The sequence below is a fragment of the Cotesia glomerata genome, linkage group LG6, assembly GCF_020080835.1.
Source record: "Cotesia glomerata isolate CgM1 linkage group LG6, MPM_Cglom_v2.3, whole genome shotgun sequence".
Lineage (NCBI taxonomy): Eukaryota > Metazoa > Arthropoda > Insecta > Hymenoptera > Braconidae > Cotesia > Cotesia glomerata.
Genome location: NC_058163.1, coordinates 6,652,283 through 6,677,737, shown reverse-complemented (window position 1 = coordinate 6,677,737; position 25,455 = coordinate 6,652,283). Strand labels below are relative to the sequence as shown.

Below are 25,455 nucleotides of genomic sequence, written 5' to 3'. Positions count from 1 at the left end.
ATTTGAACATGACAAATATTAAAATGTGATTTTATTTATTTTTTTAAGCTTACGAATATGGAAAAATATGCAACACGTTCTTATCTTTAAAAATTAGAAAGAGTAAATTTTTACTTGACGTAATTCTTTCAAATACAGTTCGAAAACTGTGTTGCCGTCGGTCGGCCGTAATAATAGACTACTGTTGAATATATAGAAAACTATCGACGTCTCTATTTATTTCATTCTCTCTCTTTACTGTTTAAGTCGCATATCTTTGTCCGTATGATCATATGTACATCGTCTAATCTACTTTCGTTATTGTTATCGCTCCTATGGAATTCTAAAAATGATTCTTCTGTCAGCAATACGCATTTTTGATCTGTAATAAGAGTTTTTGTTGAATAATTGTAATTGCTCTCAATAAATATGGGAAAGACTGCTGGAAATCCTATTTATAAACAAAAGTTCCGCAACGAGTGGCTTCAAGATATTCAATGTAAGGATTGGATTGAGCGAAAAGAAACAAGTCCAGGAGAATTCGTGGCATCTTGCAAATTTTGTATGTGTGTTGTAAGTAAAAATAATAAATACTCGGATTTAAAAAATCATATAGAAACAAAAAAGCACAAAGAACGGCAAAACATATGCTCTCCGATGAGACAAAAAACCCTGCCTGTGATAAAAAAGTCAATTGAAAAAACAAAGGTTTGTGAGGCTTACATCTCACTCTTCATTGCTGAACATACCAGCATAGCGACTGTTGACCACCTAGGACAAATGATGAAAAAAGCTGTGAATGATTCTGACACTATAAGAGACATTCATTTACATCGAACTAAGTGTTCCAACATCATAAAAAATATTTTAAGTCCACATTTCAAAGAGACATTAAAGGATGACATTGGGACTGGAAAATTCAGTTTACTTTTAGATGAATCAACAGACATCAGCATTTCTAAATATCTCGGTATTGTGATTATTTATTATAGTTCATCTTTAAAAAAATAATAACAACATTTTTAAAACTAGCTGAGTTGAGCAGTTGTGATGCAAATGGAATAATTTCTGCTTTAAAAAATACTCTAACAGAGTTTAATTTAAACTATAAAAATATTCTTGGCTTAGGAACTGACAACGCGAGTGTTATGACTGGTGTAAATGAAGGTGTCTACCAAAAGCTTAAACGTGAAATTCTTGGTTTGGTTCTGATTCGGTGTGTGTGTCATTCAATTCAACTAGCTACATCAAAAGCTGTCGAATGTTTTCGGACGTATCTTCACCGCTTCAAGCATGATGATTCACCGGAGTGCCCGTCCTGCCCAGGAATCAATGAAGACGCGGAGCACGTTTTCTTTGAGTGCCCACGATTTTACCCACAGCGAGATGAGCTGGAGATGATCCTAAAGAAGAAAATCCAACCAGAGACAATAGTAGAAGCATTGTTGTCATCAAGAGCCTCCTGGAACGCCATCAGCACATTTGCAACAGAAGTCCTTATAGACTTGCGTTCCATCAAAAGAAGAAGAGCAAATGACAACAACTAGAAGAAAGGTAAAATAACACCTTAGCTACCAGAAGAAAGAGCAGTAGCTAGATCCTTCCCTCACGAAGTAATGCCTTGTAACGGGGTGGTTAGCCCTGTCCAATTGGTCACCCTTTCCTCTTTGAAAAGGGCGCCACTGGGATTTTATACTCGGTGTCCCAGAAACCGGGGAGCATGAGAAGGAAAGATCGGGTCGTGAGAAGTTGAGAAAGGCTGAAAAATTAATACTGAGAAACAATTATTAACAATTTAATTATTTATTCAATATAAACAATTTTATTTTTAACAAAATTCCTTAATAATATTACCCTTAAAATTAACCTATCAATTACTTAATTGTGAGGACCTCTCACCTACGCAGGCACTTGCCAAAACTTATAACTAAATATCCTTAAATTCTTTCAACTATAGATCATTACGCATCTATCTTCTTAATTTCTTAACTCTACATAGACCATTACGCATCTATCCTTAATTTCCTAATTCAATCATAGACCATTACGCATCTAGATTCCTAATTTCTAAATTTAATCATAGACCATTACGCATCTAGATTCTTAATTTCTTAAACCCTCGTCCAACTGACGGAATAACAAACAACATGTTTTACCCAATAAAAACTTCTTAATTATTCAATTATCTGAACTAATTTCACATAAACAACCTCGTCTACCTGACGGAATACCATATAATCTTATTCAATTCCATATAAAATCATCCACCGGACGTTAACTTCATTTCTCAAATTTTCTTAAATAAAATTTTAACCAATTTTCCTTAAATAAATTTAATCTCCAGATTAACTAAATTTACCAAATTCACCAAATTTTCTTATCGAATTTATCTAATAAATTATCCTTAATTCAATCAATTATTTAATAATTGATTTAGCACGTTTCTAACTTAAACAATTCAATTACATTTATCCACCGGCCTAAATTTAATTTTCCAAAACTTTACAATACTATCGTAATCTACTAAATTTTACGTCAACACTTGTTTACTGCAAATAAATCTTACTACATTACATAATCACTAAATTTCTGTACTAGTTCACTTACTAAATTTTCTACTAATATTTTCAATTAATAAATTCTACTGAACTCATTACAGGATTTACTAAATTTAATCTTCTAGACAAAATTCTAAACATCAACTATTCGAATCCTAAGCGTCTCAATACAACTCTTAACTACATACATTCTAGAATGACCTTCACTGACTTAATTACGCATTTTCATTTCTTATTCAAATTTACTTTTCTTTATATCCCGAAAATTATTAACTAAATTAATTTATTATAGCCAGCAGGCCTATAATAAATTACTGATTAAATTATCTACAGTAAATTCACAAATAAACTATTAATCTCATTCTTTTTAAAGTAATTTCCAATAACAAAACTAGCTAAATGACCTTGGCGCATGAATCTCTAAAGTACAAAACTTGCTAATATAAAAATGACCGCTCGAGAAATTAATTTAGAATTATTTCAGCCTCTTAATTAAATTAATAATCAATTTTGGCCTAAATTAATCGAAAATACCTAGAGACTCAATTATTGTTTTATCCAACGACGACTGATACTCCGGTCCAACTTGGCTGGCTCCGCCGCTTGACGTCTTGTCGTCTCAAACCACTATGTTAGCTTCCGGTCAGGGCTTGTCCAATTCCAAATACCGTAATAAACTCCTCAGTAGTTGCTTTCTATCGTCGGCGTTCAAAACTGCACTCTCTTGACTTATCTAATCTCAACAAGGTCACTGATTCACAAAAGGCAAAAGGCCACTGGCTTCCAGAAGGGAAAAAGCCTCGATGTTTTCGTGCTCGCTCTTTTATAACCCTCAGCTCAGGCTCTCGAACTTTCCTATTGTTACGCCCCGCTTCATTTTCCGGGAACAGTAGTGGGGAATCTTGATTAGCACGCCCGGTGACAAGTCGAAACTCTTGTCAAAAATCGAAAAGTAAGGGAAAACCCTTACCTACCGTGCGTCAATTATCGGGGTCGATAATGACCCCGGGAAGTTCGATTTTCCCTGTTACACTCCCCCCTGCCAGACTGTCACCCGGGCGTTTACAACAAAAAGGCCTGACACCCCTTACCGGAATAGCCTCGGGTTTCAATATTATCTCATCTCCAATAATATTCGTGAGTCCCTGGATTGATAAGTCCCTGAACTTTTTCCGACTCACGTCTGAAATATTCCTGGGAGTCTTGGTCTTGCTCCGTCGTGGTTACACCGGAATCTGGGTGTCTTTCTTCAAAATAAACCGACTCGAACGGATGTAGTTCTCGACTTCCATTGAAGTGCCAGGTTTTGTTCTTGCCGTCTATTATGACCTCAAACTGGAGAGCGAAGTCCATACCCAAAACTATTGGGTGACTGAGGTTATCAAGAACACTTAGATATTGTTCCCCGCAACTTGTTCCTTAGTTTCGTCCGTCCTAAGTTCACCCGAAGCAAGTTCTTTTAAATCATCATATATCTTGCTGTTAATATATGATCTCTTACTACCAGTGTCCAAGATACCATTCAGAGTGACTCCAAATATCCACAAGGACACAGGGATCTTAGCCGTAACTATTGGAGGCCTTGGACCTGTTCCTGAGATGAAAACCTTTCTTTCAGCTAGCTTGGAGTTGACCTTCGTTGACGAAGATTCACTCTAGAGCATTCTAGGAATGAAAGCTGCCCTAGATGACGTTTCCAGTGTGTTATTAGGGGCCTCTTGATTCGAGGACCAGCCTCCAGGGCCTGTGTTCTGGGACCACAGATGGGTCTTGTCATTCTCAACTTCAAAACCTAGGTCCAGTTCATTTTCCATCAAAATTACAGGTTCATTGCTCTCCTGATTCCCTGCTAAAAGAAAATAGAGTACAATTAGTATAAGTCTTACTATCAGTGTTAATTATAGTACAACTAGGATCATCAAATAGCCTACTGCCCTGTTTTATAATTGCTGGTTGATCTTCTGGCCAAAGAGATGCGTTGATTGAAGTTAACTGTGTCCATAGACTATGCCGCAGATGATGTTGATGGGCCTGAATCAGAGCAAAGATAGCTTAAAAGCCTGTCTTAGCTCTGAGCAGCCAGATGTCTCAACATTTATCGAACCCTCACTAGACCCCATTGCTGCTCCTTGAACGAACTGAACCGACGGGGAACTAGGGACAGGTGTAGAGTGGAGTTTTCCGTTCATTTTCAGTTCTGGGATCATTACACTGCTCACTAGAGTTTACACTATCCAAAGAGCTTTTCCTACGGTTATCGATTGTCAACAGCGGACAGTTTTGTCGAGTGTGACCACTTTTGAGACAATTGTTACAGACATCTTGTCTAGGGTTTTCGCAACCCACAAAGGAGTGTCCAGGAACACCACAGTTGTAACACGGCCTGGGAATTCTTGGAGTCTGAAATCTATGAGGCTGCCGATAATGGTTCTGGTTTGTTCTCACCTGAACCCCATACTTATTATCGTACGATGTGGTTGGAGTTCTGTAGCCTGATAGTTCCAACTCTTCTTCCTGGCAGCTCCCTTTTTCGACTGTAGGCCCAATCACCCCAACCTTTGTCTTCTCCTGGGGCTTTACTGTTTCTTGAGTCTGACAAGACTGTCCAGCTTCTTCGATGCACCTCGAGGCTTCATGCAGAGCGTTCAAAAGGTCTTCGTATGAGTATACCGGCCTAGGCAAAACCAGTGTTCTCGGTTCAGCAGTTCGATATTTTCTAATATTTGTCACTTGATCCTCTATGGATGGAGGACTCATCATGGTCAAATATTTTTGCTGAACTGCTTTTAACACAAACTCCGTGAAATTTTCCCCGGGTTTCATCCTCAGTTTACCAATATCGTGAATTATTTGGTAATCTGTCATTGCACTACCAAAAGCCTTGCGGAATTCCATCTTGAATTGAGTATAAGAACCCCAGCGCTGGTAGTTGTTATCAAACCAGCGTGCTGGTGTTCCTCGAGTATGTACCCCATGGAACCCAGGACTTCGTCTTCTGTCCAGCCTTCACGGTGTGCTCTGCTCTCGACCGCATGCAGAAATTCTTCGACAGACATTCTATCTTGTGGAAAGATCAGGTTACCAAGCTTCAGACTTGATAAAATATCTTTGCGCCTTCTTTCGTGCATAAAGTACCTGGTGCCTCTGTTCAAATTTTGGTATGGACTTTGGAACGGAGGTAGAGCCATCCCCGGCCCTGTGTATTGGCCTTGGGAGTCGTGGCCTGACCTTCGTCCAAAACTATCTCGGTTATGAAACGAAGAGTCACCTCGTGCACCTGTCTGTTGTTGATTCTGGGAAAGGTGAAGCTGATTCAGTCGGTGATTGAGGAAATTGATCGCTTTCTGATAGAGGAATATTTTGCTCAGCCTCAGTCCTGTCTCTGTTATTCTCCGGTTGATTTCTCGGACCCGACGGATGAGCTGTTCCATCCCCCTGCCAAACCTTGACCCGGAGGGGCTAGGGTTGTACCCCGTAGTTGACAGTCAGTAATGTTGAAATCAACTGGAGGAATTTGACCATACGGAATTGTCACGGCTGCCAATTCTGTTCATCAAATCACGTTGAGAATGAACCACATCCTCCAATATCTGCGACAGACGAGTAATGGCTAGAGAATTTTCTTGATTTATAGTCCTCTGTTCAGTACTCATTCGACGTACTGTTTCTGTCGCTTGGTCTAAACGGTTAAAAGTTCTTTGCATCTCAGGGGTAAATTAGTTTCCTCTGAACGACGTCCCTCTGGTCGTGCAAAGTATTGGTTCCCTGTTTTGGAAAGCGCCTCCAGCCGGGTACTCTGTTGGAGTAACTCATTGTTGGCCTGTGAGGAACGCTGAACTGTTGAGTTATCGGAGACTCTGCTACTCATCGTAGTTGTGACTGTTGAAGTCGTAGTTGTAGCTGTTGACAACGTTGGTATTGATAGAAATATGTCTGTCGAGCCGGGTTAGCCATGGAATTAATCCGGCCTTGCACATGGCCTGCAGAAATTCTAGGTCCATCGAACTGTGTGTTTGCCATGTTTGAATAAGTCATTCTTATCTGATGTCTCTTTTCAATCTAATGAAATATAATAATAGGGATTAATAAAATTGTGAAAGACTACTTATTAATTTAAGTAGATTTTATAATAAATCTAGGTAAAATTTTGTATTTGAAAATAATCCCCAAATTATTTTGAGTAGAGATAAAATTTCTACCTTGAAACTAAAATTTTACTAAAATTAATTTTTAAAGAGACTTATGAAGAGATTAAATTATTTTACTTTAGTCCACTTAAAATATTTAGCTAAATGACTCATTACTTGTAAACAAAATTTATTTCAAGAACTTTAATCTCTAACTTTATTTTCAGTTTTCACTTTTACCAATTTATCTTTTCTTAATCCCTCACTTATATTCGGTCTTTCTATCCTATTTTATTCTCAACTAAAATTTTCTAAATCCTTTCCTATAAAAATTTTTTCCAACTACTTATTTCTTATTTACGACAAAAATTTTCTAATTTCCCATTCTCTGTGTCCGAATTTTTCAACTAACTTATTTTTCTTCAAATCAAATTTTTCTCAGCAAATTTTTAACCCTTCCCAAACTTCTCAAGGGTTGTTAAATAGTTGGGCGCCAATGTAACAGGGGTGGTTAGCCCTGTCCAATTGGTCACCCTTTCCTGTTTGAAAAGGGCGCCACTGGGATTTTATACTCGGTGTCCCAGAAACCGGGGAGCATGAGAAGGAAAGATCGGGTCGTGAGAAGTTGAGAAAGGCTGAAAAATTAATACTGAGAAACAATTATTAACAATTTAATTATTTATTCAATATAAACAATTTTATTTTAACAAAATTCCTTAATAATATTACCCTTAAAATTAACCTATCAATTACTTAATTGTGAGGACCTCTCACCTACGCAGGCACTTGCCAAAACTTATAACTAAATATCCTTAAATTCTTTCAACTATAGATCATTACGCATCTATCTTCTTAATTTCTTAACTCTACATAGACCATTACGCATCTATCCTTAATTTCCTAATTCAATCATAGACCATTACGCATCTAGATTCCTAATTTCTAAATTTAATCATAGACCATTACGCATCTAGATTCTTAATTTCTTAAACCCTCGTCCAACTGACGGAATAACAAACAACATGTTTTACCCAATAAAAACTTCTTAATTATTCAATTATCTGAACTAATTTCACATAAACAAGCTCGTCTACCTGACGGAATACCATATAATCTTATTCAATTCCATATAAAATCATCCACCGGACGTTAACTTCATTTCTCAAATTTTCTTAAATAAAATTTTAACCAATTTTCCTTAAATAAATTTAATCTCCAGATTAACTAAATTTACCAAATTCACCAAATTTTCTTATCGAATTTATCTAATAAATTATCCTTAATTCAATCAATTATTTAATAATTGATTTAGCACGTTCTAACTTAAACAATTCAATTACATTTATCCACCGGCCTAAATTTAATTTTCCAAAACTTTACAATACTATCGTAATCTACTAAATTTTACGTCAACACTTGTTTACTGCAAATAAATCTTACTACATTACATAATCACTAAATTTCTGTACTAGTTCACTTACTAAATTTTCTACTAATATTTTCAATTAATAAATTCTACTGAACTCATTACAGGATTTACTAAATTTAATCTTCCTAGACAAAATTCTAAACATCAACTATTCGAATCCTAAGCGTCTCAATACAACTCTTAACTACATACATTCTAAAATGACCTTCACTGACTTAATTACGCATTTTCATTTCTTATTCAAATTTACTTTTCTTTATATCCCGAAAATTATTAACTAAATTAATTTATTATAGCCAGCAGGCCTATAATAAATTACTGATTAAATTATCTACAGTAAATTCACAAATAAACTATTAATCTCATTCTTTTTAAAATAAATATCCAATAACAAAACTAGCTAAATGACCTTGGCGCATGAATCTCTAAAGTACAAAACTTGCTAATATAAAAATGACCGCTCGAGAAATTAATTTAAATTATTTCAGCCTCTTAATTAAATTAATAATCAATTTTGGCCTAAATTAATCGAAAATACCTAGAGACTCAATTATTGTTTTATCCAACGACGACTGATACTCCGGTCCAACTTGGCTGGCTCCGCCGCTTGACGTCTTGTCGTCTCAAACCACTATGTTAGCTTCCGGTCAGGGCTTGTCCAATTCCAAATACCGTAATAAACTCCTCAGTAGTTGCTTTCTATCGTCGGCGTTCAAAACTGCACTCTCTTGACTTATCTAATCTCAACAAGGTCACTGATTCACAAAAGGCAAAAGGCCACTGGCTTCCAGAAGGGAAAAAGCCTCGATGTTTTTCGTGCTCGTTCTTTTCTAACCCTCAGCTCAGGCTCTCGAACTTTCCTATTGTTACGCCCCGCTTCATTTTCCGGGAACAGTAGTGGGGAATCTTGATTAGCACGCCCGGTGACAAGTCGAAACTCTTGTCAAAAATCGAAAAGTAAGGAAAACCCTTACCTACCGTGCGTCAATTATCGGGGTCGATAATGACCCCGGGAAGTTCGATTTTCCCTGTTACAGCCTAACGGCGGTTTCCATGAGGGATTAGGGGAAAGAGGAAAAGGGGTTTAGGGTTTAGTGGGTAGGGGCGCTAGCGTCGAGTTTTAGTATGACACTGCGTCGAGTCGCCACATATCCAGGCCAAACAACTATGCCTATAATCCGTAAAAAGGATTCCCCCCCCCCCCTTAAAACAAAAAAAACACACACACACACACACACACACACACACACACACACACACACACACACACACACACACACACACACACACACACACACACACACACACACACATACATACAGACATAGTGACAACCTCGCGGGGCTAGTCAGGGAAGCTTCCTGTGACCTTCAAACGTCGAGATCTGATGAAAACTCGATTTTTGCAAAACGGGGTGAAAACAATAACTTCCCGATTTTTAAAAATCTTCGATTTTCTTAGCGGGAAGTTAAAAATAGAGTACAGAGGGGTATTTTTCAAAAAAGCAATTCTCAGTAAATTAATCAAGTATTGTTTTAACAATTATTAAATAATTTATTTATTTATTTCGTAAATATTCTATAAATTAATAACAAGATATAAAATTGACTAGATTGAAGAGACAGTTTATCAGTAAATGTCATGTTACGCTAAATTATGATCGAATCAAAGAACTTCCATGAAATTATATTCCATTGATCATTTCGTTATTTTTCTCGAGCATACTTAAGGAAAAAAAATTTTTTTTTATTTTATTGTATTGTATTGTATCAGTAACAATTATTTGATCTGTGTCACTAAAAGTGTAATTGAACTCAAGTGCCCATAAATTACAAACTACCAAAGCGTTTCATGTTGAAAAATTTTTAAAGCTTCTATTGAATTGTCTTACATTTATTTGAATCTATAAGATAACTAGAAATTTGAATAGCGCGCTACGCGCGCGCCTAAATTGTAACCAATAATGAATCGTGGCTCGTATTTTGCGAGTTTCGATCTTTGACTAACTTCAAGACTTTCATCTATTTTATAATATAGGATTATTTTAGAGATTTTTAATCTAAGTTAAAAAATAAAAAAAAGGTTTGTTCTAAAATCGCCTCTTTCTGTCTCAAAGTAGCCTTCTGTTCAATGCTTTGATTTCAATATGAAATAAACAACTTTTGATGTTAAATAAATTCAATTGCATTATTACATTTTATCCTTACATTATATGCAATGAAACGGAACGAATGTAGTGATGAAAAATAAGCTTTAAAAATGTTTACAGCTATTGCACTTTTAGCTTACATGCGATCAAAAATTTTTTCACATCGTAATGGTTATAAAATAATTTCTTTTAAACTATAGTTTTTTCTGTGAAAAGTTTTGTAAATTTATCATCGACGTATTGACTTTTATTTCATAAACATATAATAGGATGTTTTGTTTTAAGCGATAACTTTTTTTTTCACTGCTATTCTAAACATCGAAAAAAAAATATTCCATCAAGATTTCAGCTCATAATTTTTTATACAAAGTTAAATCTTACGTCCATACCGTTAAAATGCGTAGTTATCTCTAATTCTTATGGACAACATTTTTCTCTCTAATAATTCGGTTATGAACTTTGAGTTTAACCCCTGACAGGCAAGCTACGTAAACAGTTCCCACCCTTAAAATTTAATTTCATTGCAATTTCACAGACTTTGTTGATATTAAATGTTATTTTTTCTTATTATTAAATCATTTCAAAATTATATCTATCTTACGCAGAATTATTTAAGTTTTAAATTAAAAACAAAAAAATTAGTTAAACGGTTAACCCTACAGGCCATCACTGCAACTTTCCACTAATTTCAAATGCAAAGCGCTTCAAATTTAAGCTGTTACGATGTTCTTGAGCTCTTCGAGCTCAAACGTCTAGTTTCTATTTAATAAAAAACTTTTTTTAAAATATTTAATCTTTAATAACTATCGGATTAATCATCTAACTTTAGAACGCTTGTTGGCATTTAACGTGACTAAGAAAACTTTACCATAATTCTCAGGAAGAAATACGTTCTGATAAATAGTTGAAAAACCATGTTTTGTTGATTTTTTAAAAATTAGATACCTCTCGACAAAATTCATTTGACGGTAATTTTTAAAGTTATTTTAAAATAACACTTTTTTAAGATTTCTTGCAACAGCGATATCTCTCGAAAGAATTAATCGATTCTCATGTGGCTCATGGTAACCGACGTCGTTTTTCGAGTAGAAGAGCTGATAAAATCATAGAATTGATTGAACCAGAAGTATTGAATTAATTCCAAGAAAACCATTTTTTGAAAATTAAAAAAACTCGAATTTTTGAGGTTTTTTCCGAATCTTCCATGCCAATTCAATCTCAATTCACAGAAAATTTAAGTTTAGCAAGGCCCTTCCGGATGCCGCAAACCGTTTTTTGATTAGATACTGCATTGCAAAGTTATAAGATGTTTACATGTTTACATACGAAGAGACACCCTCGTAGATATAGTCAGAATTGGCTGGGTGCACGCACATATACTAGTCAAAAATGAGTGTACACACGTGTATACGTTAAGCATGAAAGAATGTTGAGCATTATTTTAGGTGGCGCTATCAGTATGCATCAACACGTAACACACTGTTAATGAAGTCGTATTAGTGATGTTGCTCCGCCCACGTGCACCGGGCGAATAGCTTCTTAAGACCTCAAAACGTACAGATCTGATGAGAATTCGATTTTCTAAAGTCGGGGTGAAACTAATAACTTCTCAATTTTTTGAAAATCATTGACTTTCTTAGTGGGAAGTTAATCAAAATTTCTTTGCCTTAATTGAATACTTGATATTAAATTGTACTAGTTTTTTTTACCCTCATTGCTGTTAAAGGAATACAGCTTAGATGTTTGCCTGTCAGGAGTTAATATTTTCGTGCCAGCGAAAAAAAAAAATCGTCTCAAATAAAACTCCCTAAGCATCTAAACTTTCATCATCCGAGATTCAAAGTTTTTAAACTATTAAATTCATAACATTCGGCTCATCTTGTAGCGAATCACTACTGGTTTGTTCTTTTACTTGTATAATACCATTAGCTAATCCTCCAAGTTGAACATTAACATACTTTGGAATGTTTTCACTATTATTACTATGATTATGACTAAAAATTGGCAGTTGATTGTTGTTAATCTTAACATTATCATTAATGTTATTGTTGTTTGCTAACAAAGGTGAATGATTATCATCTTCATCAGTATCATTATCATCATTATCAATATTCTGAGCATTATTTGAATCTAAATTAATATCGAGTAATTGAGCATTTAAAAAATTGGGCACAGTTAGTTGATCGGATGTCGATGGTGATGGCTGTTGGCGTTGTGGAGGCCAACCAAGTGACAGCGACAGTTTTTTGGATGATTTTGTCAGTGAGTCTACATCGCCACTGTGGTCTATCTGGACACTTGACAAAGGACCATCAAGGCATGGGCATAGTACGCGGGGGTTCATTGCCAAAAAGTCTACTATTTCTGGGGCTGATGGTCTTTTTGGATAATCAAATGCCCAGCATGCTTTTATCAATGCTTCCCTGCAACAATTACAATCTAGTTTATCAGATTTGGCCTTATTGCATTATAATTATGCTGAGAAGAAAATTGAATAGTAAAAAATTTTCTTACAATTGCGGTTTAACTCCTTTGGGTATATCAAGTGTCTTTCCTTCCTTGACATAACTCAAAACTTGGTTGTTGCTTAACCCTTGAAATGGAAAACTTCCGAAAGTAATTATTTCGTAGAGCAACACGCCATAAGACCAGACATCAGACGCAGGTGAAAACACTCCTAGACTTAATGATTCTGGTGCCATCCAACGGACGGGTAACATGCCTAGAACAATAGTATACAAATTATTTTGGTTTCGTGAGCTAACAAGAGTGAAACAATAAGGAGGATTGGGAAAAAGTTTGGAAAATCCAATAGTGCGCGTCTTATAATGCTCATTTATTTTTTAAGAAAAAAATAAATTGCATAATTGATTTATAACAGAAAAAAAAAACAATTAAGTAATTTCTTATAGAGTATTTTATAATTTTTTTGAATGGTTGCTGCCCATTTTTATTGTCATAGGCATGCGCAATCTTGTAAACTGGGCTACGGATATAAAATACGTCACCAGCTCATCGAATTCTGGAACTAATAAAAAGAGCTCGGTCTCGATACATCAATTTTTTTGGAAGTTATGGTAAGTAGATAAAAAATCAGCGTACAGACATCCGAACGTCCACTTAAAATTTTTTTCGAAATCTTTTTAACTTCCCGCTAAGAAAATCGAAGATTTTCAAAAATCGGGAAGTTATTGTTTTCACCCCGTTTTGCGAAAATCGAGTTTTCATCAGATCTCGACGTTTGAAGGTCACAGGAAGCTTCCCTGACTATCCCCGCGAGGTTGTCACGGTGTCTGTATGTGTATGTGTGTGTGTGTGTGTGTGTGTGTGTGTGTGTGTGTGTGTGTGTGTGTGTGTGTGTGTGTGTGTGTGTGTATGTGTGTGTGTGTGTGTGTGTGAAAGTATGTGAACCGCTTATAACTTTTAAACGGCTTGACCGATTTCATCGCGGTTGGTGCCATTCGAAAAGACTTGACCAAACTTATATTTTGAAAACTATTTGGATCGATTCAGATCAATAGATCTTGAGAAAACTGAAAAAAAATTTTTTTCAAATGTGGTTTTTTTGGAATAACTTTTAAACGGCTTGATGGTTCAACTCCAAAAACTAATCAGCTCTTAACCTCAAAAAACCACGTCGGTCGCTACCAGTCCGGTCAAAATCGGTTGATTCGTTCGAGAGATATCGTAAACGAAAGAAAACCGAAAAAAGTGTTTTTTCGGAATAACTCCGAAATTCCTAGCGCGATCAATTCAAAATTTAAGATTATTTATAAGGCTTCAAAAACTGCGTCGAATGCTGCTAACCGCGTGAAAATCGGTTTATTCATTCAAAAGTTATTGCGGTTTAAAAATTCAAAAAATAGTGTCATCAAATCTCTATCAGACTTTTGAGCTCGAAGAGCTCAAAAGCATAGGAAAGCAATCTCTTTAAGCTCGAAGAGCTACAACTATAAATAATGCTGTGAAGCGGGAAAGAATAGGAGTTACGGTAATTATTACGTGAAGCGTTCCACATTCACGTAACAGGATATTGGTAGGAAAGGATTGAGAAAGGAATGTGGAGAGGATCATCTTAATGTGAGTTTATAGAATATGCGAGAAAAAATTATTAGATAGCTCGGACTGGGATTCGAACCCAGAACCTTCCGAAGACATGTCGGCTACTCTACCATTTGAGCTATCCGGTCTATACTAAATTTCCTTTCGATTATTCTATATACATTAAGCCACACCGTCCATGTTACGGCAAGCATTTTTACAAATATAAATAATGCTGTGAAGCGGGAAAGAATAGGAGTTACGGTAATTATTACGTGTTGGGAGTAAAACACTACCTCAACCGCTTCGCGTTAGGAGACGTGCAAAAATGTTTCTAAATCATAAAACGCTTTCTAATGTTTCGCATTGTGAGTCGTACAATTAGCTGGGTGCACGCACATATATTAGTCAAAAATGAGTGTAGATACCTTAAGCATGAAAAAATGTGGAGCATTATTTCAGGTGGCACTATCAGTATGCATCAACACGCAACACACTGTTAATGAAGTAGTATTAGTGTTATTGCTCCGCTCACGTGCACCAGGCGAATAAATTTAAGGGTAATAAAAATTTTCAAAACGATTTAATTTTTCACTTTCCTACGAAACAAACTATCAAAATTACCAAACAAGTCAAAAATTTATTATTTGAAAAATATCTCACCTTTACGATTGAATTTGTAATAATCGTTTTCATACATCGGTCTCGTCATTCCAAAATCACCGAGCTTAACAACTCTCTGAGCATTAACCAGACAATTACGTGATGCGACATCTCTGAAACAACGATCAAAATACAATCAATCACCAAACATTGAATTCCAAACCAACAAAAACAACCTACCTGTGAACATACTTTAACTGCGCTAAATAACTCAGAGCGCGAGCGACATCTAGCGCCATTGCAGTGAGTTTCTTATTAGATATTTCATCAGTGTCTTCATAGTGTGAGTCATTAACCAGATGTCTTCTTGCGAGTAAGTAAGTCTTCAGATCACCATAAAGCATAAACTCCATGACTGTCAACACAGGCGTGGTTTTAATGCAAACCCCCAGTAGCTTGATGATGTTTTTATGTTCAAAACGTTTCATGACTTCAACTTCGCTCAAGAAATCCAACTTCTGCTCTGTAGTGCTGCCTGACTTGAGCGTTTTGACGGCAACAGCCAACCAACCCTTTTCTGGAAAGAAGGTTTCTCCTCCGTAAACCGTTCCAAAAGCACCCTCACCTATCTTACGATTAATGACAACTCTTTCACGTGGTATCTCCCATTTATCTAAGTCCAAAGTTGCTTGCCGTGGGTCTAGACCAAAGGACTCAAGAACTTTCTCCTGAAGTCGAACCTTCTCATCGTATTTTTTCTTGACGATCACAAAACCAGTGATCAAAACAGCGCCCAAGAGACTCAACCCAATGACATTGGCAATGACAATCGCGACCTCGCAACTAACGTCCAACAATTCTGCTAGGCCAGCTAGGATGCACCTGGCAGGTGGTTCGGATCCATCATTCGGCACTTGCGAACTCAGCCACACAATTGCAGATTCATTGAGAATCAATTGACCGCCAATAACTTCACCTTTGGTTTCTGAAACGTTTGGGAAAAAGTTCCCGACAGTTTTGATTTCGTTGTTTATATGCTGGATAATCGTGATGATTGGTGCTCTAGATGGCCCACCGTAGAATTTTATCCGGCCCGAAACGCCTTCGAAATCGATTGACGCAATAATATCTGTCATCCGATTTACGGTTTGGTCGGAATGCAAATCGGCGATGTAACTTTGGTTCTCTTTAAGCAAATTATCTATCGCGTAAGCGTAAGTCCACATGGCGTCGTAAGCGTATCCGGCGTAAGGTGATGGTGATAGTTTTCGACTACGACATGATTCTTCATATTTATCTCGCCATTCACGCACTTTTATACCCTCTTGCATGATAGTATTGTCATTCGCGAAGTATAAGTATGAAACGCTGAGATGCCCGTTTATCGCTTCGTTCATTTCTGATGTCGAGCATAGGATGTCTTCACCATTTTGGTTGTGTTTGTCGGTGTCGTACCAATCTTCTTGGAGCCATAATGGTAGGAACCATACATAACCCTGGAAAAAAAATTTTATTAGACTAAACGTTATACTTTTGGAGAATAAGATTTTTTAGAGAAAAATCAAGTAGTTATTTTCATTTCGGAAGGATTGAATTCAAATTGTAACGGTATCAAATATTACAGAATTATTTCAAAAAATGAAGTCATATAATTGATCACACACGGAAAAAAAATTTTCGGAGAAATCACCATTCCACATCATAATCCAGGACCAAACTTTCGATATCTCCACTTTCATAGTTTTACATTTTAAAATTACGATGTTACATCCTAAGAATTCGTATATAAGTAGTCAATGTACGAATTTTTACGATGTAAAATTGTAAATTTTAGTACGTAAAATTATGGAAGTGAAGATATTGAAAGTCTGGTTTTAGATTACAATGTGAAAATTGCAATTTTCTTAAAACTTTTTTTCCATGCACTCTTAATTATCCGTAAAAAATTTTGACATGTTCTGGTATATCCATCTATTTTTTATTCGTCTTGCTATGCACATATCATGGCACATCTAGATAACATAGCTCAATAATTGTGATGTGACTTGATACGTCCATATCAGTCCTTAAATTATCCTCTTAAAAAAAATCAAATTTAAGGTATTAGATGCTACAATAAAATTTATTTTTTTAACTTTTCTAAAGAATTTTTCTTGTCATAATTTTTTTAGTTTAATCAACTAAGAAATCAATTTTTGTTTAATACGATATGTTAATTGACGTATAAATTGCTAAAAGCAATGTAAAAATAAAAAATTATATTACATACAACGCAACTAACGTGACCGCTGGCAGTTGTGTTTTACTGTTGACATAAAATTTTACGATAATTTTCTCATAAAAAAAAAACTTGTCATTACTGTTTCCAGTCATCAAAAATAGACAAACGTCTATACAAACATGTTGATAATTTATCTTCGATTATTCTTAGCTTGATTTGCATTCAATTAAGTAATAAATAAATTTAATTAACAAAATTGTATTTAAAAAATCCAGCGCTGACAATAAATAATTCGCTTTACAAAAAACACAATATTGATTTTGTCGATAAATAAAAAATAAACGAATTGTAATTTTGAATATAACTTCTACTAAAAAATTGTTTAAATTATTATATTTTTTCTTGCTATAGCATAAAAACTATTGATTAACAAAACTTTTGAAGTAAATTTTATGCATTACATGAAATTTCATGACAGTCTTCCGATTTAACAAATAGTTTTACTCTAAGATTAAAAAACCTGTCAAATTTACGGTAAATTTAACTTTGACTTGAAATAACTTTCGACCGACTTGACTTATCAAATAATGACTTCAGACCTTCATTGTAGTGTTGAATTTTTTACAAAAATTCTTAGGATCTTACTGTATGATATACTGTATAATTACAAAAATAACTTCCCTCTTAATATTTCTATTAAAAATCCAAAACTTGAATTTTTTCTACTAAAAATCTAAAAATTTATTTTCATGTATTTCACCAATTAAACTCATAATAACTCTGTTTGCTTAAACAACCTCTAAAAAGTAGTTTATCAAGCGAACACTCTTTTAAAGTTCCGACAGTTCTAATTTATTAAACACATTTATCACCTAATTAAAAAGCTTACATCATACGCCGTCATTTTCAGCTTATAAGCCTCGCACATGACTTGTCGTGCTATTGTGTCGTAAACATCAGCAATAATTATTTTCGCCCGTATTTGCTTTAAATCCTCAAGATACTGTAAAAATAATGGGTGTATTATATTCAATAAAGATAACTCTTATCACATCACAATTAAGCTTAACAAAACTAAATATTAACCTCAGTCATCTCATGTCTCTCTCGCTCCCTTGGAAATTTAACATTAGCAACAAAATTAATCTCATGATCTCTCAAAGTTTCTTGCAAATATGAAATATACTCCGTATATTTTTGACCATCCTCCGTCAGAGCTGCAACCCGTTTCCAGGAAAAGTGTTCGAAGAACTGCAAGTAGACATTTCGGTACTGCTTGTTTTCTCCAATCGTCCGGAAGAAATACGGATATCTGCTTCGATCATTGAAAGTAGAACCTTCAGCGCTATAGCTGATGATCATCGTTTTGTAGTGCCGTGAAATTCCAATCAGTGGTTCGATAGTTTCCGAACAAGCTGGACCCAATACGCCAATCAGCTTCTGGTAATAGTTATGGACAATGTAATCAATAAAGGATTTCATCACCATATCTGACTTGCACTGTCCGTCGCTTGCTAAAAGCGTGATGTCATAATCACGTAGTATAGTATTATCGAGGTTGATAGCTTGTTTAGCCATGAGTGCTGCGACTGCGATAGATTTGGTGGTGTAAGGTGTCCCAGACATGGGAAATATTCCACCAATATACAGAACATTCTTGTCATCATTGCTTGGCATCCAGTGACGTAATGTGTAGTTCAAATTATCTCTCAACCAATCACACGCAATAGCATCCTCAGTGACATTGAAATCAATCAAACGATTGTAACGATCAATCAAATCTTCATACATATCGACATTGAACTGCGCACGATTGATTGCTTCCCAAGCAAATTTCGCAATTGACTCTAGTTTAGACCAAGCTAGCTTAACCAGTCGATTGGACTCGTAAACGCAACCAATGTTCAAGCCTCTGCTACCACATCCAGGAAATTCTACCGCTATGAAGTCCCGCTCATTGGGAATCACATCGCTTGGTGTCCAGTGCAAGATCGCGAATGATTGAGGATTGGTATTGTACGTTCCAAGATATTCTTTGGTTAGAAATCGAGTGAAGTTCCTCAAATGAGGACCGATCCAGGCGACTTTCACGTACAAGTTCAAGATATCTATATGGTCTTTGATGAAATAAGTGACGTCTGATTCGGATGCTAGGAGGAGAGCACAAGATGAGTTTAAGTCGTGGATATCTTGCTTCTGACAGTGAGCTGGAATGTACATTCCTTTGTTGCAAAATGCTTCTTGGCAGTAATAACGCCCGTTGGGTGCTTGGGTCAAATTTTGAATCAGTGTCAAAATAGTGTCGTTCAGGTCGAAACGAGACGCTGTTTTTGGGTAAGCAAACGTTCGCCAGTTGTCATCTGGGTCGCTGAGTTCTACCGGAATGTACCAGCTGAATCTGCCAGGAGTTGTTATAGAACCACATTCTTTGACGTCATAGCGGTTTAAGATTTGTGTGGTGTCTTCTTGAGGTGGTATCCATGCTTCCATGTTTACCATCGTTTCTGGAACACTATTAATTGAGATTGTTATTTTTCGAATCGATATTTAATATCTGTAAGAATGAAAAAGATGCCTTTTAATAGCGAAGTCATTAATATTAATCATTTATTATTTAGAAGTCGCTGAATCCAGATTTGTACTTTCCGTTTAAATAAGATAAAAAATATTTTTCTTTTTGAAATTTGGGAAATTCTTAACGACCTGATGGCTTATCAGAGTATAAGAAAGACTAAAACCCATTTTCATAAGAAATTTAGGGTTCAATAAAAAAGGTTTCTTATCATTTTGCAATTAATTGAATTCTTCAAGAGATATTTAAGGTAAAAGTTCAACTTATAAGGTAAAAGCCCCAATAGATGATCATGTACCAGTATATTTGTGAATATAGATATACAGATACATGGAGTGATCATATACAGGTACGTGATCATCTATTGGGGCTTTTACCTTACTTACTAAAGTTTTGAGATTTTTTATTTTGTTTGACGAATTTATCCGTCATTTCAAAATAATTTTTGCTTTTGTGCTTTTAATAATTTTTTTTAAAGTTCTGAGATAATCTTAATCACACCATAACAGCCGTTTTTGCCATAAAAATTTGTTTTGGACCCTTCTTGCTTCGATAATTATAAACTTTAAAAAATTGGGTAGTTATATTTAAATACTGAGGTCTAAATGTTTTTTGATTTTATGTAATATCAAAATTTTATTGAGATCAGAAAATGGATTTAATAATAAACTTTGTTGTCTCAATTTCTTTTACTTTGACGGATTAATGATAAAAACTCTAAGACTGAATCCAAATTATAATTACCACTTTTTTAACTTTCCGCTAAGAAAATTGAAAATTTTCAAAAATCGGGAAGTTATTGTTTTTACCCCGTTTTTGAAAATCGAGTTTTTATCAGATCTCGACGTTTTGAGGTCCTAGGAAGCTTCCCTGACTATTCCCGTGGTGGTGTCTGTATGTATGTGTGTATGTGTGTGTGTGTGTGTGTGTGTGTGTGTGTGTGTGTGTGTGTGTGTGTGTGTGTGTGTGTGTGTGTGTGTGTGTGTGTATGTAAACCTCTCATAACTTTTGAACGGCTTGACCGATTTGATCGCGGTTGATGCCATTCGAAAGGGTTCAATTAAACTTAGATTTTAAATATGAGTTAGACTGATTCGGACTGATAGATTTTGGGAAATCTTAAAAAAACTGCGAAAAAAAATTTTTTCAAATGTGGTTTTTTTTTAATAACGTTCAAACGACTTGACCGATCAATTCCAAAAACTAATCAGCTCTAAACATCGAAATACCACGTCGATCACCACCAAGCCGGTCAAAATCGGTTAATTCGTTCGTGAGTTATCGTTGACGAAAGAAATAGAAAAAAAATGTTTTTTTCGAATTACACCGAAATTTCCGGTCTGATCGATTTGTGTTTAAAAATATATCATAGAATTTGAAAAACTGCGTCGAATGGCGCCAACCGCATGAAAATCGGTACGTTCATTCAAAAGCTATTGCGGTTTGAAAATTCAAAAAATAATGTTTTATTAAACTTCTATCAGACTTTTGAGCTCGGAGAGCTCAAAACTACACGAAAATTATATTTTTGAGCTCGAAGAGCTCAAAAACGTAATAAGTGCAATTTTGAGCGCTTAATTACGAAAGTAGCGGGAAGTTGCAGGGATGGCCCTCAGGGTCAACCGTTTTCCTAATTTTTTTAATCAATGGAGTAAAAATAATGCATCAATTTTTAAACATTGTAGCTTTATTTTTTCCAAATTTCTTGAATTTTATAATTTTTACGATTTGGCCTGAATAAATAGTCTAAAGTTGAAGTTATAATTATTCATGCTACCAAAAAAATCAACCAAATATTAAAACAAACTGGATATCAATTGGCATTTAAGAAAATGATTTATTGACTGTTAATAAATATTTCTTCATACATAAACTGATGAATAATTCATTGAACCAAAATGAATTTTATTCACTAGAAACTAAATAAATATTTCTATTAGTAGATAAAATTTCTTATTGAATTTCAATTATTAAAAAAAATTAATAAATTAATTTTTAATATCATAAAAAATTACAAATTTTAGATTAAATCAGACTGAAAACAGAATTAAAAATAATAAAACTTACTCATATATGAGTAATTTGAACTGTTGACTCAACGAATTTTATAAAAAAAATCAAGTATTTACTCACACTCTTTGGTCATTGTAAAATAATGTCTCTGACATTCTGGAAAATACAGTTACTGCATCAAACCAGTCGTCCTTCTCAATCAATTTGACACCCGGATAGCCAAGTATCTCAATCAGAAATATCTTCATAACTCGTGTTGCTAGCCGTTGAGTTGGTCGCCGAGTTAATTCGAATGAAAGTTCAAGGGATTGTCCATCCAAATGAATGAAGCGCTTTGGACTTACTTCTGTTATTAACAAAGAAACAACTTTTAGTAGAAATAGCCTTTTTAATTGACGGTTACGGTCAAGCCTAGGTTATAATAAGTAATTTATATATTATCATAGGTTTGTTATTATAGCAGATTCTTTTAAATAATTTAACAAAATATTTTAGTTGAATGAACAAATTGATCTGTTGAAATAACAAGAATTTTATGCTAGGATAACAAAAAATTTTGCTGGTCCAACATAAACCAGTCAGTTGGTATAAAAAATGTTATTGAAATAGTCAAATTATTTTGTTCAAATAACTAATCATTTTGTTTTGCAAAATTTTCAAGTTATATTTTGAGCTGAAGGTAGTTGGGTCGTGCAAGGCATATTTTAAGAAAATTATGACATTTTTTTATCGAAAGATAAATATATTAATAATTCACCACCAAAATTTCAGATTAATTCACCACACCGTTTTTGAGTAATTAATGTTCGAAATTGCATCTTTTACACGTAGAGGTATAGAAAGATGGTAAAGTTAGTATGAAATCTTCCGTACCACTCGAGTGATGCAAATGAATCGTTTATTTGAGAAACCCCATAAGTCATATTTTTTTCGAAATCGAGTTTTTTGCATTTTTCGGTTCCTTGAATTATTCCTCACGTATACCATCACCAAAAAATATTAAATCCGTGGTCAAAACCTAACCAATCGGTTGATACAAATCTCGTTTATTTGAGAAACCATATAATTCAGTGTCTTATGGGGTTTTTCGAATAAACATTCAATCTCGAAATTCCAAAAATAAGTTTTTTATTGTTTTTTTGTTTTTCAAAAAAACTTTTTCTGAGTAGAAAAAATTCAGTTCAATGTAAAATACTTCAATTATGATAAATTTTACAATATTAGTTTAAGAAAATTAAATAAAATTATTTTTTTATTGTTTGATGTGATTTCACTGACTTTAATCTCAAAATAATGGATTATGAGATAATTAGAAACTAAATTCACTTTTAAATACTTGAATTTTAATGAATTTTACAATATTCGCTTGATGGATTAAAATTAAAAATATGTTGTTTTATTGTTGACTCTGATTTCACTGAATAAAATTCTGAAATTAATGATTACCAAATAAAAATACATTATATTTACTTTGTGATAAATTGAAATTTTGTTTTATTGTTGACTCTCAGTTCACTAATTTGAATTCAAAAATAAATGATTATTTTTTTAATTTTCATTAATTGTAGTTTCAATGTATATTTTGTACTTTATTTCATGAATATAATTAATGATTGACGGAGGAAAATCATTGTTACAGTAACAAAATGATTTTGTTACTAATACAACAAAATGTACAGAGTAACGGTGGCAAAATTATTTTATTGTCCAAACAATATCATTCTGTTTGTCTCTAAATCTGAAACAGTGATCAGATTTAAAGAGTAAGATAACAAACTAATTTTATTACATAACAAACTGGTTTTTTATTCTAACTAGGCTAATTTTGTTGAGGAAACTAATAAATTTGTTGATATAAGTATACTTAATTGTTATTACATCATATCTTTCAGTTATTCGATCTTCTGTTATTTTAATAACATTTTTTTTATTCGTATAGTGTAATAAAAATTTTTAAGTACCTTTTTGTGATGTAAGACATTGATTCGATGCACGGGCACATGGTATTGTCACAGTCAATAACAAAATGAGCGTTACATGACGTATCATTTTGATTGGTATCTATTTCAAAAATATTTGATCTGTTAATACTAATTCATTCTGTAAATTTGACATAAGTTGAATGATGTTAATAAATAACTATAACTCTATTTTTTCACATTTTGAACTGCGTAGATAATGATATTTTCTATACATTGCTATTCATATGTTTTGAATTTTGAAATCACGTTGCTGGTACCATCAGGGCGTATCACAGAAAACCAAGTCAAGTGGGAAGTTTGACACCCGATATCAGTGAAATGAATCATTTGCTGATAAGCTGATGCATTCAATAAACTTGAGCTATTTTTACATTTAAAATACTCATCGCACATGTGTACATTCGCGATAATAATACATCGTCATTTTCTCCCACCTCTTAGCGGTTCCATTAAAGTTGATATAATTGCGATCGACAATAAAAGATTATTTTGCAAGTAACTATTTTTTATGATAAAAAAATAAACCAAAAAAACAAGGAATAGATAATAAAAGAATAACAAATGCAGAATTAAAATAAACTTGATCATAGCGGTCAACAATAAACTGCGTCAACATCTCTTGGCAATGATAATAATTCTTGGATATACGCCTACTGTAAATTAACTATTAATTATTATTATTTTTATTATTATTATTATTGTTTTTTTACTATTAATTTTTTGCAAAATTCCTTATATTTAAAGTTTACTATTTATCAGCAAAGTCAATAAGCATTGTCAAGGCAAACGTTATCCGTCTATTTAAATTACTTGCATTATTTACATTCAGTAAATATTAGTTATTCCAATGTACATTATCTATTAAGATATAAAAATATATTCTAAGTCAACAAAAAAATCTTAGTTTTTGTACCCTGAAAAAAATAAATTTGATTCAAGAAAAAAATTTTTTACCCAAAAAAATTGTTTTGTAAAAAAAAATTTTTTTTAAAATAAATTTTATTTGATTCAAGAATTTTTCGTCCTGATTCAAGGTAATAAAATTCTCTAATTTTTTTTGTTTACAAATTTTTCTCTTGAATGTAGTCAATTTTTTTTTGTAGAGAAAAAAAATATTTTTCACACTTTAAAAAAAAAAAAAGCTTTATAATTATATAGAAATAAAGTATATCAAGCAACTTACCTCACGACCTATCGATAAAACTCATTATTGCCATTTGCATTTCCTTAGTCATAATTTATGATTTTGCATAAATATCCATAGCAAATTAACACAATTGATATGTTTAAAAAACTTTTTTTTAAAGTTTTCATCATGTCGTTCCACTAACACGAAACTTTTTTAATTAAAAAAATTACACCTTGGGTCAATGAAAAAAATAGTTTATTTGTAAACAATAAATCCGATAACGCAAGTGGTTTATTATGCAACATCGGACTTTAAGTCGTAAAATTTGAATTAACAGTACAAAGAGCTAATAACAACACAGTGAGACAACGAACGCGAATCAGGTTACTGCGAGACATTAAAAGTATTAAAAAGTAGGCGATGAGTTAAAATAACGGGCCACCACTAGTGACTTTGACTTGAGAATGTGACGCGAGTAAACATTCACACGCATCTAAATCCGTTGCTAACTGATTATCTTTCTGTATTACAGCTTGGGTGTGTGTGTGTGTGTGTGTGTGTGTGTGTGTGTGTGTGTGTGTGTGTGTGTGTGTGTGTGTGTGTGTGTGTGTGTGTGTGTGTGTGTGTGTGTGTGTGTGTGTGTGTGTGTGTG

The 25,455-nt window shown here is 34.0% G+C and overlaps 1 protein-coding gene across 2 annotated transcripts; it reads right to left on the bottom strand.

The window, feature by feature from the left end:
* Nucleotides 1-9,623: 9,623 nt before the first annotated feature.
* Nucleotides 9,624-25,323, bottom strand: LOC123266659 (receptor-type guanylate cyclase gcy-3-like). Of its 2 annotated transcripts, XM_044731005.1 has the most exons (9): nt 24,858-25,323; nt 23,654-23,753; nt 21,813-22,038; nt 18,194-19,619; nt 17,997-18,110; nt 15,127-16,382; nt 14,947-15,059; nt 12,757-12,964; nt 9,624-12,665 (listed from the first exon to the last, which is right to left on the bottom strand). In XM_044731005.1, the coding sequence occupies exons 2-9, from the start codon at nt 23,739-23,741 to the stop codon at nt 12,089-12,091; spliced, it is 4,008 nt and encodes a 1,335-aa protein (XP_044586940.1). In that variant the 5' UTR covers nt 23,742-23,753; nt 24,858-25,323; the 3' UTR covers nt 9,624-12,088. The 2 variants fall into 2 exon arrangements, with proteins under 2 accessions (XP_044586940.1, XP_044586941.1); XM_044731006.1 differs by lacking the exon at nt 23,654-23,753.
* Between the last annotated feature and the right edge of the window lie 132 nt (nt 25,324-25,455).

What these genes read in the sequence shown, in the direction of transcription:
- LOC123266659 (XM_044731005.1), bottom strand. Translation starts at nt 23,741, where the DNA reads ATGATACGTCATGTAACGCTCATTTTGTTATTGACTGTGACAATACCA. An exon ending in TTTTACAATGACCAAAGAGT is followed by an intron (nt 19,620 to 21,812) that starts GTGAGTAAATAC and finishes CTCAATTAATAG; the next exon opens with TGTTCCAGAAACGATGGTAA. An exon ending in CAGTTAAAGTATGTTCACAG is followed by an intron (nt 15,060 to 15,126) that starts GTAGGTTGTTTT and finishes TCGTTGTTTCAG; the next exon opens with AGATGTCGCATCACGTAATT.